General features: G+C 37.9%; 1 protein-coding gene across 3 annotated transcripts in view; it reads right to left on the reverse strand.

Annotated features, from left to right (window-relative positions):
• The window catches only part of FAM13B (family with sequence similarity 13 member B), a 50,325-nt gene that overhangs the window by 19,943 nt on the left and 13,030 nt on the right, over positions 1–17,352 (reverse strand). For all 3 annotated transcript variants that reach the window (XM_086621361.1, XM_086621360.1, XM_086621359.1), the window contains exons 5-11: positions 13,595–13,772; positions 12,833–12,977; positions 10,130–10,287; positions 3,577–3,618; positions 2,413–2,568; positions 320–455; positions 59–82 (exon numbers count right to left, since the gene is read on the reverse strand). In XM_086621361.1, the coding sequence (XP_086477487.1) occupies positions 59–82; positions 320–455; positions 2,413–2,568; positions 3,577–3,618; positions 10,130–10,287; positions 12,833–12,977; positions 13,595–13,772 (839 nt within the window). The remainder of the gene's footprint in view (positions 1–58; positions 83–319; positions 456–2,412; positions 2,569–3,576; positions 3,619–10,129; positions 10,288–12,832; positions 12,978–13,594; positions 13,773–17,352) is intronic.

Below are 17,352 nucleotides of genomic sequence, written 5' to 3' on the forward strand. Positions count from 1 at the left end.
TTTTGCTCCTCAGATGCTATTCTAACCCGTGTTACGCTTGCCGATAACACTGGCTTACCTGAGCAGAAGGAAGGGCTGGTACCTGTGAAAGAGCAATAGAAAACATTAGTCAGAGTCCAAACAAGTTGCACCAACATACACAAAAATTTTTCCGTGCATGTCTACAAAACATGCACAGCAGTGAAAGCAATTAACAGCACAGAGCAACGCCGCTGTGCAAGGCTGCATCAGAGATATTAGGAAAATTCGGATCTCTAAAGCACTTTCCTCAAGTCAGGGGAAGTTATGATTTTCATATACATGAGACTCATCCTCTCACCTGAACGCTTTCTTCTTCCTCAGTTACAGTATCATGTTTCATAGCTTCACTGTCTAAATCAGTGCAAACCAATACTCCAGAGCAGTCTCCTGCGTTCTCGCTGTCACCAGTGTCATTATCTTCAATAACATCATTCCTAAAGATAAGAACAGAAAGACTTTATCAACCTGTTGTTCCACTTTTAAAAGGAAAAAACCCATAGTGCTTCCCTCCGCGTCCCTTTAAACAGTACCAAACATCAGAGTTGGGTTGTTTTTTTTTTTCCCAACAAAATTATTCTGACCAAAGATACTGGTAATATCTACAACTTCAATCACCTGTAGGTAAATTTTATTATTTATGTAGTTTATATATAGCTCTGAGGTTTTCTGCAACAGTACTTGACAGACATATTAAAATGTATTTATTTGATTCCTGTATTAAGGGTCATACATCCTCCACTTACTGTGCTGAGCTAAGGAGTACAAGTGCCAACAGCCAGAAGCAACAACATATTGAAACTACCACGACTTGGTGAAGTTGCTGTGGCTACACCCCTCTCACTGCTGAAGCCAGCTGGTTTACAGCTAGCATTGCTATGTTCCCCTTGTGTGAGAAATCTCATTATTTCTAACACTTAATCTTCCTAGAACTCAACTTAAGGTTTGTAACAGTACAACCAGATTAAAACTTATACCGTATTTATGGCTATATATTCTTTGCATGCCACCATCCCTGTTACCACACGATTCTGTAATTCCTCATAAGCCTTTTCCTTGCCTTCCTTCTCCTTGCTCACAAGGGATTCCAAACTACTTTAAAAAATGCTCCTCCTCTATAGATACATAGATACTGAACGGGATGCTTCAAAAATTAACATTCAAACTGTTTTTTCTTAATTCCAGCAATTATTTTAAGTTAGAACTAAGAAATCTGGACTAGATCACTGTATTTTGTAGTTACTCATTTAACTGTGTATGTGCCTTGTGCATAATCTGCTGGCAGCACTGCTTTAAAGGACCCAGACGACCTCTTTCAAGAATGCTATCATGTATCCTCTATTACGGTTAATCCACAGTGGAACGATGATCAGAAGCATTTGAAACAGTCACTCTGCCAGAAGAGTATACTGGTTTCAAATCCGCAGCGATGGTACTTCCAGCCTCTGCTTCTGTGAAGTCAGTCAGCCTTTAGAGCACTTACGCTGTAACCAGAGGAATTCAGCTACAACGGGTCTTTCGGGCGATTACTCACTTACTTATAAATTACTCCAAAGACATTCCATCCCTAACACTAAAACTCAGTTTTAATTGATCATCACCAGCAATGATTACTGCTTTTACAAACAACTGCTAACTTTGGTCTGACCTCTTGTCACAGATAAGACTTCTAAAACCAGTAAAGACTGAACAAATTAGAAAACAGCATTCGAGTCTCTGAATACTTCACGTATTTCAGGCTCCGAGCCACAAAGGAATTTAGGTACTGAAGTCTTACTTAATTACACGTTTTTGGAGCCTGGGTATTAATCGTGACCATTTATTTTTAATAAAGTACCAAAACATACCAACTTCTCAATGCTGCCATGGCAATCACTACAGCCATAACCTGGCAAGACTTATAATGAGACTGAAACTCTATGCAAATAAACTCACAGTGTTCATTCTACTCATTTTTAGCTGTTTTGATGACACTGGCAGCCAGAGCAGTGAATAGCTATGTTGACGTGGAAAGACAGGGTAAAGAAACTGAAACAGCATCCACAACAGTTTTCATATGGTAAAACTGTGTCAACAAGCAACATCACAGATAAGAATGAAAGCACTGGAGTAAATTTAAGTTCTTGCTACGTGCACAAAATTCAGCAGTGAAGCAGCTGTACTTCACAACATTTTTAGCTATAAGATCAATTTAAAATATTTGCTTCAAGAGCTGTTGATTACTGGCAACTGATGAAAGCTGATATGGTTTAACACACAAGATAAATTGAAGTTAACAGCAAAAGTCATAACTTTTGGTTCAGGATGAGGTGGGGGACTGGTGTAGTTTGCTTTGGAAGAGATAAGATATACAATGGAATTCATTATAGATATGAAAAAAAAAAAAAATCTTACTGGTTGTTAGATCCTTCCTCATCCCCACTGGGATTTTTTGCTTCATTGTTGCAGCCCAGTCTGTGTTGCTGTATATGTTTAAGATCATTATCTAAGCTGCTCTGCAGGTCGAAAAGGTGCTGTTCTACAGCTGCTCTAATTGTTCTTTCTAAAATGCTAAAAAGAAAAAAAAAGAAAATTCATATTAAGAATTCTCCTTTTGCATTGATCAACTATGCAGAAAGGCAGAGATTATAAAGTTTACACACAACAGGAATCTGATGACAAGTACTTCAAGGCAAAGAGAGACTAACTTTTCCAAAAGGCAGAGGAAATTATTGCACCTACTATCTTCTATTTCATAAGATTTACATATGAAGTCTATTAACAGCATTTTAAGAGTAATCAACACAATTCCTTTTTTTTCTTAATAACTATACATAAAAACTTATAGAAGCCTAATACTCTAATGTGACAGTAAAATCCTTTCTGTAACAGGTTAGAGTTAATCCTGGGGCTGGTAGCACTTCAGCACAGCTGGCTGTAACCCCTCCTGAACAGGGCTGTAATCTTAAAAGGCAAGAGGCAAACAACAGCAGAGACAATGAGCAAGTACCTGATGAAGGACACAGGATATACCCAAAAATAAATCAAGAAGAGAACAACATTCTTCAAAAACAGACTACTCTCTTAACTGCTTCTTGGCCAGCTCATCTAAAATACACAATCAGGCCTATAAACAAACCCTCGTGTAAGAATCAAACTGTTTTACCTCATTTTTAACTCTAGAACTGTGTGAGTTTTTTCTTTCACAGTTGTACACACCAGTTCCACTGAACAGTACTCAATATCAACAACTAGAAGTGATGCTAAAGATACAATGTGAATGCTATCATAATTTTAAAGTCAAACACCTATGATGTACCTATATATAAAGTCAAAGTGTTTTGGAATCTACATTCTACCCTACTGTACTCTCATGCTTCCGCAGTCAACACCACTGACAAACATTAGGTTCCTCCTGCATTAGTGTTAAATGCCATAATCGAAATACGTCACACTAGAACATCTTCATTAAAAACTGTAATCATTAAACCTACTGCATTTCTTTTTCTTGAAAGAAGACTTATCTTCTATGCATGTTCTAGTAACATCACAATTCCAACATATTTTCATTATACTTACTCTGCAGAGGCTGGCAAGATACTTATGGGAGAGATATGAGCACTGCAATAAAGAACAAATAAGTTAAAGTAATGCAAAAACTTACCACACTAAATAAAAGTCTTGAAGTCAACAGAAAGCAGCTTAGAAAATACTTAAGGAGTAATGCAGCTAATAAAAGCAGAACAAGTACGTAAGGAAAACACTGATTTGCTGCCCCTTTATTATTGAGATAAATCTTGGAGAATGTCATGGCAAGACAGGAAGTTGCCAAAGCAGCAATGCAGATTTCTGTCTGTCAAAAGCCAACACTCAGTATATTACAGAGCTATAAGCTCTCAGACATACGGTCTTTCCCATGGGAAATACTAATCACTCGGTCTCCAAAGATCTCCCGACACCTCGCTTAAGAATGCAGATTTTAACCTTGCTGCCTAAAGCAAATTCCAAATTACTCTGCTTTCCTCCACAGCTGCAATTCATAGAGATTCCTCCCTGCCTCTCAGACTGTTGCATAATTTTATTCTGCAACATTCAACAGATCTGCAGTGCTCTCTCCAAGAAGAGCTACACTTCAAGTGCAAGGCAGGTCCCTTCCAGAGGCTTTGAGACACGAGCTAGCCATCTGTAAAGCATTTGGAAATCTCCTAGCATCAGCCCCTTCAGCCTAGGATGTTAACCTCTCAGGGAGGGTGGATGGGTGGAAGTCGCAATTTATCTATCTTTTTCAGGAGGAAAAAAAAAAAAATACTAACTTCATTTCAACTAGGAGGTAGGGAGGGAGGTGAACAAATGCTTTTCTTCCTATTATATATATAACTAAGCTCAAAAAGCTGAAAAACAAAATTTTAGTCTACCCTCTACCATGCAACAACACTGTTAGCAGCCAAAGTTGATTTTAAATATTATTGTCATGAATGGATGAAGTGAACTCTGAAATAGGAAGGAGCTTGCCGTTCCACCGGGGAACCAAACAGGTACTACCTCTGCGAGGTAGTTTTGACTGATATTAGCCTTGCTTGCACCAAAAAATGTGGACAGTCTCTCTCCTTACCCAGGAATAGTTTTAATACAGCAAGGAATATCTTGGTTAGACTTTATTAAGTTTATTAGTAGTTCCACCACCAGAGAGTTAAGATAATTGGACCACCTCAAGCAGACTTTATTTTTTTCTTCCTCTAAGTAGATGAAACACAAGCAATAAAGGACTTTCAATTAAGCAATAGCTGATAAGGGAAGTGGTTAAAGTATTCATTTTAAAATAGTTATGCCCTTTTGCCTTAGAACTACTTGTACTGGGCCAAAAGCAGAGTGCACTGTATTTAACCACCACCATGTAACAACTGAGCAAGCAGGTGCTCACAGTTTTTAATTTATTTTTTGTCTCCCTCTTTTTTCTTCTAATGGAAACTTGATTTTGCATCAAGCTCATTTTATGATTTGTATGTGTGTTTGCCTAGGTGAAAAAAACAAAGATCTATTGTAAATGCTTTGATAGAACAGGTAGCTCTAAACTACTATTTCAAGACAGATATTGCCACACAGCTTTGAAAAATTAAAACACCTTCTATAGAAGTCAGATCGTGTAGCCACTAATTTCAAAAATGCTGGATCAAACAACTGAGGGGGAACACACTGGCATTTCATTTTTTTTCTTTCACAGAAATGGTAAGAAAAAGTTTACAACTTCAGATTTTCACATTTCACTGGTATTTCTGCGCACAGAAGTTCAGCATAGCCCTATTACTTATACAAAGCAAGTTTTCTGATAAACACATTTTAGTTTGACAATACTTGAAATAAAGAAAGTGAGGACATGAAGTTTTGAATAAGTTCAGCAGTTTCATGAACAAGATAAAAGAGAGGAGGATCACAAGGAAGAATCTCAGAAAAAAAAAAAAAGTAAGATTTCAAAACACAAAAAATGTACTTCTAAGTATCCAATCTCAGTATTGTCAGTGAGTTCTCCAGAAGTTGCATTATAAAAGGAATGCTTATCTTCTAAAAGTACTAATACATAATTGTGTACATTGAAATCAACTTGCTATTAAAACACAGTCACTCCTAGGACAAACTGGGAGGGAGGTAAAAAGAAAAAAAGCAACCAGAGCACAGAACACTAACACTTTAGTTGTAAAAGAGAGCAAAAAAAAATTCAGTCAAGGGCACAAGTACAAACTCTATTTATAGGAAACTATGATGACCTGGAATCCTTTTATTCTACCCCTTGAGACAATGAACTGTGTCAAGAGTGGGGAGAATCAAACTCATCTCCAAAGAATCCAAAAGATTTCAGCCATGGTTCACAACAAAATTTTCCATCTCTGTGTAACCTTCAGCCCTCAGCGCAGGATTGCTCACCAGTGCTTTTGTTAAACACCTTTAGATGCATTAGAGGCACCCAGCAAAAGATGTACACAAATCAGCAGCGTTGCAAAGCCTGAAGAATCCTCTTACTACGTAAAGAATATCTTCTGTCTTCAATTAATCCCTTCAGCAATTAAGCACTTTTTGAAAGAAATGTGTCAATCGCTCTTCCCCAAAAACACATTACAACTTCTGAAGCCATGTACCACAGTTCAAGGATACTTTTTAAAAGCTGTAATTTATCCTGCTACACAGAGCCTTAACGCAGCATGACACAGCAAGACACAGAAAGGTAAACATCTTTGTTTCATAATGCTAACCCACTCCCGAGGATCTGGTTTGCATTGTCTCCCTACCCATCAAAAGTCCCAGTAAAAACACACCTTGAGACAGAAAAATACATTAACTAGAGATAAAACATTTCAAAGTTTTTCTTGGCAATTTACTGACTGTACACAGATTCTTATTTCTTATTAAAAAAAAAAAAAATCAGTTGTGACATTATTTCAATTCACAATATCTCCAAAACCACATTTAATCTCACACAATTTTCAAGTTAAAAAAAGTCTTATTTAAAATCCTATCAAAGCAACATTTTCCTTTCATATATTTACCTGTGCAGCAGAACTTTACAGGCCATTCTGATTATTTTTGCTAGCCCAAACGAGCACTTCATGTAAAAATGCTTCATTTGGAAGACGGCAAAGCGTGATGCTGGCTGCTGGCTGTGCATCCTGCTTGTCAGGCAGCACTTCTGGAGTGCTGCACTAAACCCTGCAGTCTAAATAGAACCAGACTGCAACATGAGGTCACTCCTGACAATACGCTGCCCAATCACCACTTGAAAGCTTTCCTAACATGTTGTTCACAGATTTTTGACAAGTATGTGGATGTTAAAGACAGCTCTGAACTAAATAATATATTTTCTAGCAGTTCAGGCAGTTGTTGTCTTTGGTGAGCTTTACTATATGTGCATTTTGTCTCACTTTGTTGCTGTTGATATTATTACTGCTTCTCTTTCACTGATCAGAGCTAATTAAAACAAAAAAGGGTTAAAAAATATCACACAAGCAGTGAGGATATCACCCTTGTTATTGCATTTAATACAGACAAAGCAAACTGTTTACAGAACTTACAACTTGTCATATCTTATATTTTTATATATAGAATTTTGAAAAGTCCAAAGAACATATCGAGAATTTTTATATTAGGTTTCTGATAGACAATATTTGAGATGAACTGCAAAAAGTAAAGCAAACACTGCTTGACAAAGTGCAGTGATGAAAAAACTGCAATAATGACAGAGCAGGACTCTAAAGTGATTCTTTCAACCCCACATCTTAAAAGTCAGCTGCAACGCTGAGTCAGGAATTCTTTTCTCCAAAAGCCAGGACAGGAAAACCAAACCAGCCCTGGTGAAAAGGCTTCAGATAATGGAGAACACCATGTTTCCTTTACAAACACCATGTCAACTGGTGTGCAACAAATGCTCCCCGATCAGCTAACAGGCTTCAAGACGACTCAACAGGTTTCTCTTCAACAACATTTTCAAGCAGTCACTAAATCAAACTGCACTAATGATTACCCACATTCTCACCAGATCTAACTCCAAGTCAAATTAACACCACGCAGTGCATGAATCATACAATCATACAAACAGAATGAGTAAAGAAAAAAAAGGTAGTGAGGAATATTATAACAAGTTAGAGTCCAAATAACTAGAAGGAAGGTCATATACCCATCAATGAAACCAATCTTTAAGATGTGGAACATGCAACCTCAGCATTCTTTTCCTTCTCTCCACAAAGAGACCAAAATACGCACATCCTCAGTTCCCAAAATGTGACAACAGCAAAGAGGTAACAAAACTCTAGGATAAGGAACTGCAAGAATCATATTTAAGATCTATTTCTCCTCCCACTTTCCTTATAAGCTGCTGCAGGCCCTATGTCAAGACAAACATCCCAATAAACCTGCACTAACATTTGGGTTTTTAATTTTTTTATATCAAGAAACTAAAACACACCAAAAAAAGGCCACTAAATGCACTATGAAAGCCTTTAAGTTTGGAAAAATATTAACAGTATTTGTAGTGGTTAAAAGTTTAACAAAGCAGACTTCCTCATTCTCTGTAATTTATTCTTTTTTAAATGTTTCCTGCAGTTGCTCTGGTTTTACAGTCAAAATTCTCTTTCTTCTTCTACAGAATTCCTCCTTATCCTTCCCCACAAATTATGTAAAATGCCAACCATAATTAATGCCTATTAATTTTTAATTATCCCTAAACATCGAGTAAAAATGTTTTTCTCTTCAGGCTATCAAATTTAAACTCTCAGACATGTTGAGTTTGTCACTACTGCTGCGCTTACACGTTCCACAAGCAACTAAATACCTGTGAACAGTTAAATTGCTTTAAAACTTGAACTGGAAGAAGGAGCACTTTTGTAGAAATTCCAGTTTCAGCAGAAAATATTTTTTTCTAATTTAACTCAAATTAAACAGCTCTATTACTGACAAGGATAATTAACTATTAAAATATAATTCAAATTATGTTTCATTGTTTTATATTTTACAAATGTTTGCAATGAAGTAGAAGGAAGCGTGCAGCCAAGCAGCGGAACAGATTTCAACTTGAAATCCACATTCCTGAGACTACTCAGGCAGTAAACTTACTTGTGATTTTTCTTGCATTTCTTCTGCTTTTAGTCACACTTTTACTAAAGATTTTTCCTGCCCCTCCCTGCAAGTTCTTACAAGCAATGTCCATACTTAACACATGCTGTAGAGCTACGTAAACTGTATAACAAGTAAAGCTGCCTTAAAAATTAAAACTTTGGCACTACCCACAAAACATAAACCTGTGTATTACAAGCAAGTGCAAATAAGTTTTCAAATAGAAATACCATTTTAAGTTCATGAAACTCCTTTATGAGGACTGGTGTGATTCCCACTCCCACACTCCTGCCTGTACTGTACTTTGCAACTTCCCAACCAGCTCACAGCTCTCTACCAGCAGAGCTTATCCAAACAGATCCCTCTCCAGAGTCCAGCTCTTAGGCAGGTAACACAGGTCCCTCCAGCTTTGGCAGCTGTTACACCTGTTTGGACAATGGATACTTTGGCTTTCCATGCGTTTTTCTAGCAACTTTTTTCTAAAAAGTAGTTAACAAATGAAGCCTCGGCTTGTGCATAGGTGCCAGTCATGTCGCTCCTAAACTGATATAATAAACATCAGCCTCCGAGATAAATTTAGGTAGCAGAGTTTAAATTATTTGAAGAAGGATCTTCAGGTGTTTTACAAACATATTAGCAAGTCAACTTTCATAGACAGGGTACCTTCATTTCAACTCAAATTAAGGAGACTTTCAGGACTCTCAAATCAAGTTTTTTTGCAAGCAGCTCATTCTACAAATTCTCACATATAACCTTAAAAAACGCTATCTTTAAAGTTCTCAAAATTTCCTGGCCGTTGCTCCTACTAAAGGCCTTTCTAGAACATCTAAATTCCAACCTAAAAATCATTAATGGTCAATTTTAAACCACTTGCTCGCCACTATCCCTTTGGTCATATACCATCCCTGGTGTTTTCTTTCTCTACTGTATTTTCAGGAGGTAATCACATCTACTGAGTCTTCATTACAACTGTTTGTGAAACATATTTCACTGTACTCTAGTGAAATAAGAAAGTACTTTCCTCATTTAGCAACTGACCAAACTGGGCATAAAAAAAACCCTGGACAAACAAATTCTCACAGGGTTAGAAATGAATTAGAGTCATGTAAGGACACATCCCAGCTCACTAGCATGTAACAAGAAATAGTCCTAGGACTTCCCTCTGGAAGAGAGCGGTGGACAGATGGCACAAAATAGGTTTGCATCTATCAATATTCAGATACTTTTTATATTTCTGCTACAAAATTTACTGTTTAAATATGACTTTACAGTTTCAGTATAATATTCCCCTTTTCCCTTTCTCTGCATAAATCACCACAGTTAATCCAATCTGAGTTCTACAGGCATTCCTCTTCTGAACTTGGGAACAGTTATTTTATCCCATATTTTACTACTACAAGAACTGCACCTACTTATAAAGCTTCACTTTGTAGACACCACCACATATCTCAAAAGCCTGACAGCTTCTGTCTCTCAGACAGGACAGACTACACTCCAAACTTTAAATCCAAACACCAAAGCAGGAACAAGTTACCTTGTCGATGCTGTAACGCTCCTGGAATCCGAGAGACTCCCTGTCATATCTAGATGCACCACAGCGGGCCTTTCTACAGGTTTCTCTGTGCCATCTTCTGGAAGTTCTTCAGACTGCTCAAGCTTTACATCTTCCTCCTCTTCCAAGAGATCATTTATCTAATAAAGATTTATTCACAGTTAATGACTTGAAAAGTTCTTTCAAGAGGTCCAGGGAATTAAAAGAGCATGAGAGGCATAAACTGAACATATATGTAAGAGGGAAATATTTTACAATTTTAGAAAAACAGGCACACTAGACTTGCCTTTATGTAAAATCGTACATTCCACATCAGTAGAAAGCTACATAACCCTTTTGAAACATTAGACAAAGACTGAAAAGAGAAGCACCTTCGATGCAGTAAATGAACGCAAGCAGAATCAAGGAACAAAAAAATCCTGGCCGCATTGAAGTCACAAGGCACAGAACCTTTCTTACTCTACGTGTAGAACAGGAACATCTAATCCTCCTCTATTCCACAGGTAGCCTTATTCATATATGAGAAGCATTTTTAAATCCTTCCATGGAAGGCAATATAGAAGTCTAAGAATCCAAACTGTATAAGTATCTACTCAGTACTTTAAAGGAAAATGCAAGAGCATTGAGAAGTTTCTGTGAAGCTGCTTGTCTATTTTTGTTTGGGGTTTTTTTGTTTCTTGTTTCCAAACACAGAAGATGCTTTTACTGAAGCAATAAAATATAGTCAATTTAAAAGTAAAAAAATAGAGCCAACTGACAACTCTATACAGCCACCTTCATTTTTTAAAAAGCAACTATGCCTAAAACGGAGGTAAATGTAAAAAAGTGATAGCTTGATTTGCAAAGCCTCTATGTGATTGATTACTGATCTCTCAAACTTGCAAACCCAAAAAATAAAGTAGCAGCAGTAGCCTGAAGAAAAGAAGTTTAAGATTACACAGAAGGCAGAGAGAAGGTGTTTGTTTATTTTTTAAAGGGATGTAAAGTGTTATATGGCACTACATTCAGGGTAAGAAACACATTTATCCCTGACTTTCCTCACTAATTGCAAGATGATGTGCCAGTGAGCCAAGGGCATGCCCACCCACACAAGTCAGCTGCCAGTGGGGCTGCACCCGCAGCGCAGCAGGAGGGAGTGGGATCCAACAGAAGTGCGCTGTTGACATCTGGTGGAGACACCACGAAATTCAAGGGACACCCCACCAGACCTCAATGTGGGGGGAGGGGTGTGAGGGGGAACAAATCACAGACTGTTATGCTTGGAAAAACCTTTTGCTAAAACATATCATGACCCACAGACATGTCAGTAATTCCAAAGCATGAGAGTACAGATCAACTATACTTCAAAAAGCAGTCATCTCAACCCAAGATGACAGTCCTCAGCTTCAGGTTGCAGAAGTTGCAGCCCAGCTTTATTTACAGCAGGGCTGTGTCAGTTCCCAGTGCTAGACACACTCCTGCAAAGAGCTGAAGAGGCAGCAAACACTGCAAAGCTGCAGCGCCTTGCTAGAAGAGCTAGCAGAACAGAAGCTGCTCCATCCAGAACCTGCTGCCCACACTTGGCACACCAGACCAACGGGTGAGGTGTCTACTGCAGTGAAGAGCAAGCAACCAGCTGCCCTAGTACTTGCCTTACCTGTCTTGCTAGAGGAGGGGTTAGTGGGATAATTAGGCTTTAAAAATTCAGTATTTCTTGTTACCTTCCTTAGCAACTGCTGGTTATTTACCCTTTTTCCTTCTTAAAAAAAATACATAATTTCTTCAGCCAACCAAAAATGAGAAAATACAGTTTGTAGCTTTCCATGTTTCTGAGGAACGGTTTGAGCCAAGATTTTTATTAGTAATTCGTGAACCTGGCTTTGATAATGCATGGAAGTAGTACTTCTGTATAATCACTTATATACCACAACTTGCTAGAATTAAAAATATCTGCCAACAGAAGAAGGCTGTATCACAATAACAAGCTTTCATTTCCCTAATAACTCTCCATCTCTATTTATCCCAGCATGACACAGTATTTTACTTCACAAAGTTAAATTTCTTGTGAGAAAAGGCAGAAGAATAATGGATACCATCAGTCACATGGACAGGTGAATCTGGCAGTCTTGACAGCTGAGTACCAGGACTCAGAGTATTTCTATTCCACTCAACTTTGTTTCTTTAATTTCAACACTTTTCCCCACTAATATCAAGGTGATATTTTTAAGTCTTAGAATCAGAAACACCATTCAAAACTTTTGGTATATGGAAATACAACTGACAAAATCATCAAGAGGAGTGCGAGACCCTGCACGTTTCTGTAACACACATCTACAAATATTATGGACCAAGACCAACAACAGCATGATTCAGCATTTGCTTAAAAAACAGTTCTCCATTCTTAAAAAGGCAGTTAAAAAGCTATACTGTTTACAGAGCATAACAGTGTCTGTGTTGGGCAACACATCGTTGGTTTAGTTCTTACGTATTTTTCTATATAGCATAGCTATATTTACTACAAAGCAACAATTTCACAAGCATATTTGTTAAGAAAATGCATTTAAGAAAATATCAGGTTTTGTCAGTTTGCAAGAAACTACCAAAAGGCATACTGAAGAAAATTACATTTCAACATATCTTTCATAAACATAAATGTGTGTAACAGATACTTAAGTGATAATATATTGCCATTTAAAATATTCTTACCTGCTCAGTTATTGAGCTTAAATCATTAGTAGATGAAAAATCCTCCTCTTCATTTTCAAAGAATTCATAGTAGTTCTCCAGAAGTCCCGCCATTATTCTGCTAACTATTTCTTGCTCTTTCAGATCCTCCACATCTGTGTAAATGCTGAAGATTTCAACACTGGTTTAGTTTAAAAATCTAAATCCAACTATTTTCCCAAAGAACTCCTGTGAATGACCCCTATGACTAAGGGCTACGCTTCATTATCCCTAATCCATACTGAACATACGGAACTTTAAGCGTACCTTCCCACCACTGCATTATAAAGCTTTATACTAGTTTATATTTAAAACTTATGAAGTAACAACTATTAAGTCAATTAACTTTTCACGAGGAATATTTAAAATTCAAGTATTTTCTTGTAGAGAGGAAATCGCAGTTCACGTTCATACGTTAAGAGCTTCCTCCTAAAACAGCTTTCTCACTATAAATAGCCATCTTACATAATATCTCTAAAAAATTTGAACCTCAGTATAATTTCAGTAATGCAACAATCAAATCGGTGGTTTCTAACGTCGTAGTTTACAGATAAGCTGCTGTTCAGATCTGAGCAAAAACTGTAAGACAAAACTAGGGTGAGGAAGTGGGGTGAACAAAGATACTGCGCAAACCATATTGTGTACTTGCTCCTGCTACCCATGGGCTAGGAAAGACTTTAGACTACAGATGTACACTGTCAAATTCACATAAAAACACGGCATGAACTTTTATAACTAACTTACTGAAAAACATCCGGGCCAAAGACTGCAGCTAAAGAACTTGCTGACCAAATTTCTTCATGATGCGATGCTACATTAGCTAAAAATTTACACAGAAACTTTAACAAACTGTAATTAACAGGTGGAAGCTGCTGCAAGAGGAACCTCAACTTTCTTCCAAATTCATCTTCGTTATTATAATCTGAAAAATGTAATAAAAAATATATTTTATTCACAGAAATAAAATATCTGCTTTTTCCCATTTGATATTGATCAACTCTGATAACAATTAGTTACTTCTGAAGTACGACTAATTTGGTCAGATTACAGCCCAAAATATGAGAATTTGACTTGCATTTGTTTGGTCTAAGATTTTCGTACTAAATTTCTCCATGGAAAAAGAAAAAAAAAATCAACACTGCACCCCAAACCCAAAAACTGAAGCATCCAGCCTGTGTATCTGAAGGAAATTTATAGTGGCAGTACTTCTGAACACTCTCTCTGTCCCAGCATGTCATCCTCTCATTTCAGTCTCTGGATTAGTCTCTTCCTCTCCAAGCTTTCCAAGAAAGCCTGACAACTCATCTCCTATTCCATCACTCTTCTTCAATGATGTCCGATGTTTGGAGGGGTGGTGAAGAGGTGGGAGAACATAAAATAAATCCCTCCCATAGAACGGTGCCATCAGATTACCTTCCCTTATGGTAAATTTAATTTCCTCTACAAAGCAAAAATTGATAACCTACACCAATGATTTCCACCACATTCCCATCTGCAAGTCCAACCAGTAGTTTTCAGCGTGTTTTCTCCAAGTAATGCTCAGACAGGTTCTTGATCACCTAGGACTAGATCCTCCATAGCCTTTCATTTCACCACTGTTACAACAATAGCTTTGCAGAAAAGCTCTAGTCAAATTGTCCTCATTTCAGATGAGCTAACCACGTGGTCACTTTTTCCTCTACAAGTATTCATTCTCAAAACTCTACTCCCTTTTGTAATCCTTGGCTGACAAACGCAAGCAACCTCAATGCAATCACTCTAACACATACTTAGCGTGAAGCTTGCCGATTCAATTTCAGACCCGAAAAAGGCTCATCATAAAACTGCATTATTCTCACTCTACATCAAACTATACCCTTCATCAAAATACCTCCCCACAAATCTCATTTGTTACATTATCAGCCTTAAAGGCAACAAGGTTCAAAGAGTTTACAATTGTCTGTACCTAATAGAGAAATTTCATATAGAGGAAAGAAACGTCAGGAAAGCAAAACAGGAGAAAAATTGATACTAACAGGCCTCCCCTTCTTTCTCAAACATTTGAAAACTCTTCTCAGATCAGTTAGAAAGGGAAGAGGATATTTGAAGATGATGAGCAGTCACCCTGCCTCTCTAGATGAGAGATCTGAGACATCCTAGTCCTTAACATCAAATCAAAGCAGTGAGTAAAATCCCTGAAGCATATGTACAGTAAAACCAAACAGTAACTCTGCAGGACTTCATCTGCTCAGACACAGTCAACATCTTCAGTATCTGAATGCAGGTAACCAGGCACAGAAAAACAGTTCTCTCAACAAAGTAACACAAGAAAACGAATGTAGTACTGTTAGTTTTCACTCTGGAAACAGGTTTAGGAAACAGAACAGCAAAAGAGACCCTAAAAAATACTTTCACAAAGTGGACCTTCAAAAAGAAAGAGAGCAAGAGAGAGAGGTGATAGTCAGAGCACCTTGCACATACACATATAGACGCTGTGTCTAACCAATCTGTCCTAAAATTTAAGTTCTGAACAACAGCCAGAGACCTGAAGTGAGAACATTATCTGTAACTGCAGTCTTCTGACAGGAAACCATGGATACACACTTGTGGGACACATGGCCTAGCGTACTGGGGTCAAACTCACACTCCAATTACTACACTCACTTGCCTTTGAGGACCCCCCCGTTAGGCGTGCACGAAACGAGCCTCCAAAGATGCACACAGTTATACAACAAGGTGTGGCCTAAGTCGTTTCGAGAGCTAAGCTTAACGTAACGACACGGAAAGTCTGCTAAGGAGGGAAACACCAGAAGTAACATACGGATCCAAAATTATGACCATCTTCTGCACTTCTGTAAGCAACATCTCTGCCTAAAAGGCAGCTGATATTGTAATTCTAGAAACTACCACAGATACGTCTATCAGACAGTCAAAATATCAAAAGTCAAAACCTGAGCGGAGGAAACCGAAACTCTAATTTTAGTATCAGGAAACAATGTTTAAAGGTTCATGTGCCCTGATTTCCTTGGTACAGATTAACTTTAAATCTTTCTGAACTCACTTTATTTTACACTTTAAAAAAGCCAGCAAGGACAAGCTGCAAGCTTAAGTGAAGTTTCTCTGCATGTTTAACAAAAGGGAAATAAGCGGGGACTTATTTGCTGAAGAATAGCTTTTTTCCCAAAACAACCCATACGTAAATCTTTCCACAGTCATCGATTCAAAGATGGAAAAAATCTCGATTTCACACTATATATGACAAGTCATAAAAGAGAACTACACTGTCACACCAAGTGAGTATACCTCCATCCCACTTCCAGTCCTGATAGATAACACTGCAAATCAAAGCACGCAGCAGTATTAGCTGAGCAACCAGCAGCATTCGGCTTTACTGTCTCAACAATCGTTTTGGTATTTATCATCTTTTTCAGGAGGGGGAAAAAAACCAAACAACAAACCGTTTACTAGCTACCTAGGTCTAATATATTAACATTAATATTAGCAACGCAAATCAAATAGAGATATCACTAATGAAATGCTCTATCCACTTCAGTTTCTCATTATTGCACAGGACAAACAAACAAAGAGAACTTTGCCTTAACAAGCTTCTCTGGTCAGCAGCTTCCAAAAGTTGTTTCCAGCACAAGACTAGTGCCTCACTCATCAGTGTTGAGCCTCTGCTCACCAGCCATCCAGATAACCACCCCACATTGAAAGTTTCGGATATACGGGCTACCAAGGGTGAAAATGAAGTTCAAGTTCAAGTTTACAAGTTCAGCACTTGGTAAATACAGCATAACAGCACATGAAAACTATGCTACACTCACTCATTCCACAAACCAATTCCCACTCTGAACAAACGGCACTAGCATAAGCATTATCAAGTTCTTATCAGGAACAAACTTAAAACCAGAAAACTAAATCAAACGAAAACGTGCACCTTACAAAGCACAACAATTCCAGCACTTGGAAGAAAAGTAGGAATGAACACTGGAAAACAAGCAACAACCAGCAGAGCCCTCGGTTGTGGCGGAACTCTGACTTCCAGGACGTTACTAACGCTGTGCTGCAAGACAAGGGCTTTACTAGTCAAGTCATGAATCAGGTCCAACACCGCTCAGCAGAGCAGAGGCAAAAAGACCCAGGAGACTGGATACAGACAGACAAGTTGGGAATTGGTGAAGAAGACACTGTGCCAACATATGGGTGTCAATCTCAAAGGGCAAAGTTTTGTAGTATATGAAAAAACATACTTAGCAACAATGCGCTGATGACAGGCAGGTTTTTTTCTTCCTACAAATGAATTTTAAAATGAAAAAAATCCACAATGGGAGAGCAAATGATGCAAGGATAGAGCTTGAGGTCTCTTCTCCAGTACACAAAAGCTTTAAGGGCCAAGGCAGCCCAAGCAGAGTGAAATTTAGAGGAAATAAGACGAAGCATTCCCTAGCACTTTTAAAGTGTTAGTGGTGGGAAATTTTCAAACAACTTTGATTCCAGTGGCTTTGACCAGCATCCCAGTA

Source organism: Tauraco erythrolophus, chromosome 16 (assembly GCF_009769465.1).
Source record: "Tauraco erythrolophus isolate bTauEry1 chromosome 16, bTauEry1.pri, whole genome shotgun sequence".
NCBI classification, from domain to species: domain Eukaryota; kingdom Metazoa; phylum Chordata; class Aves; order Musophagiformes; family Musophagidae; genus Tauraco; species Tauraco erythrolophus.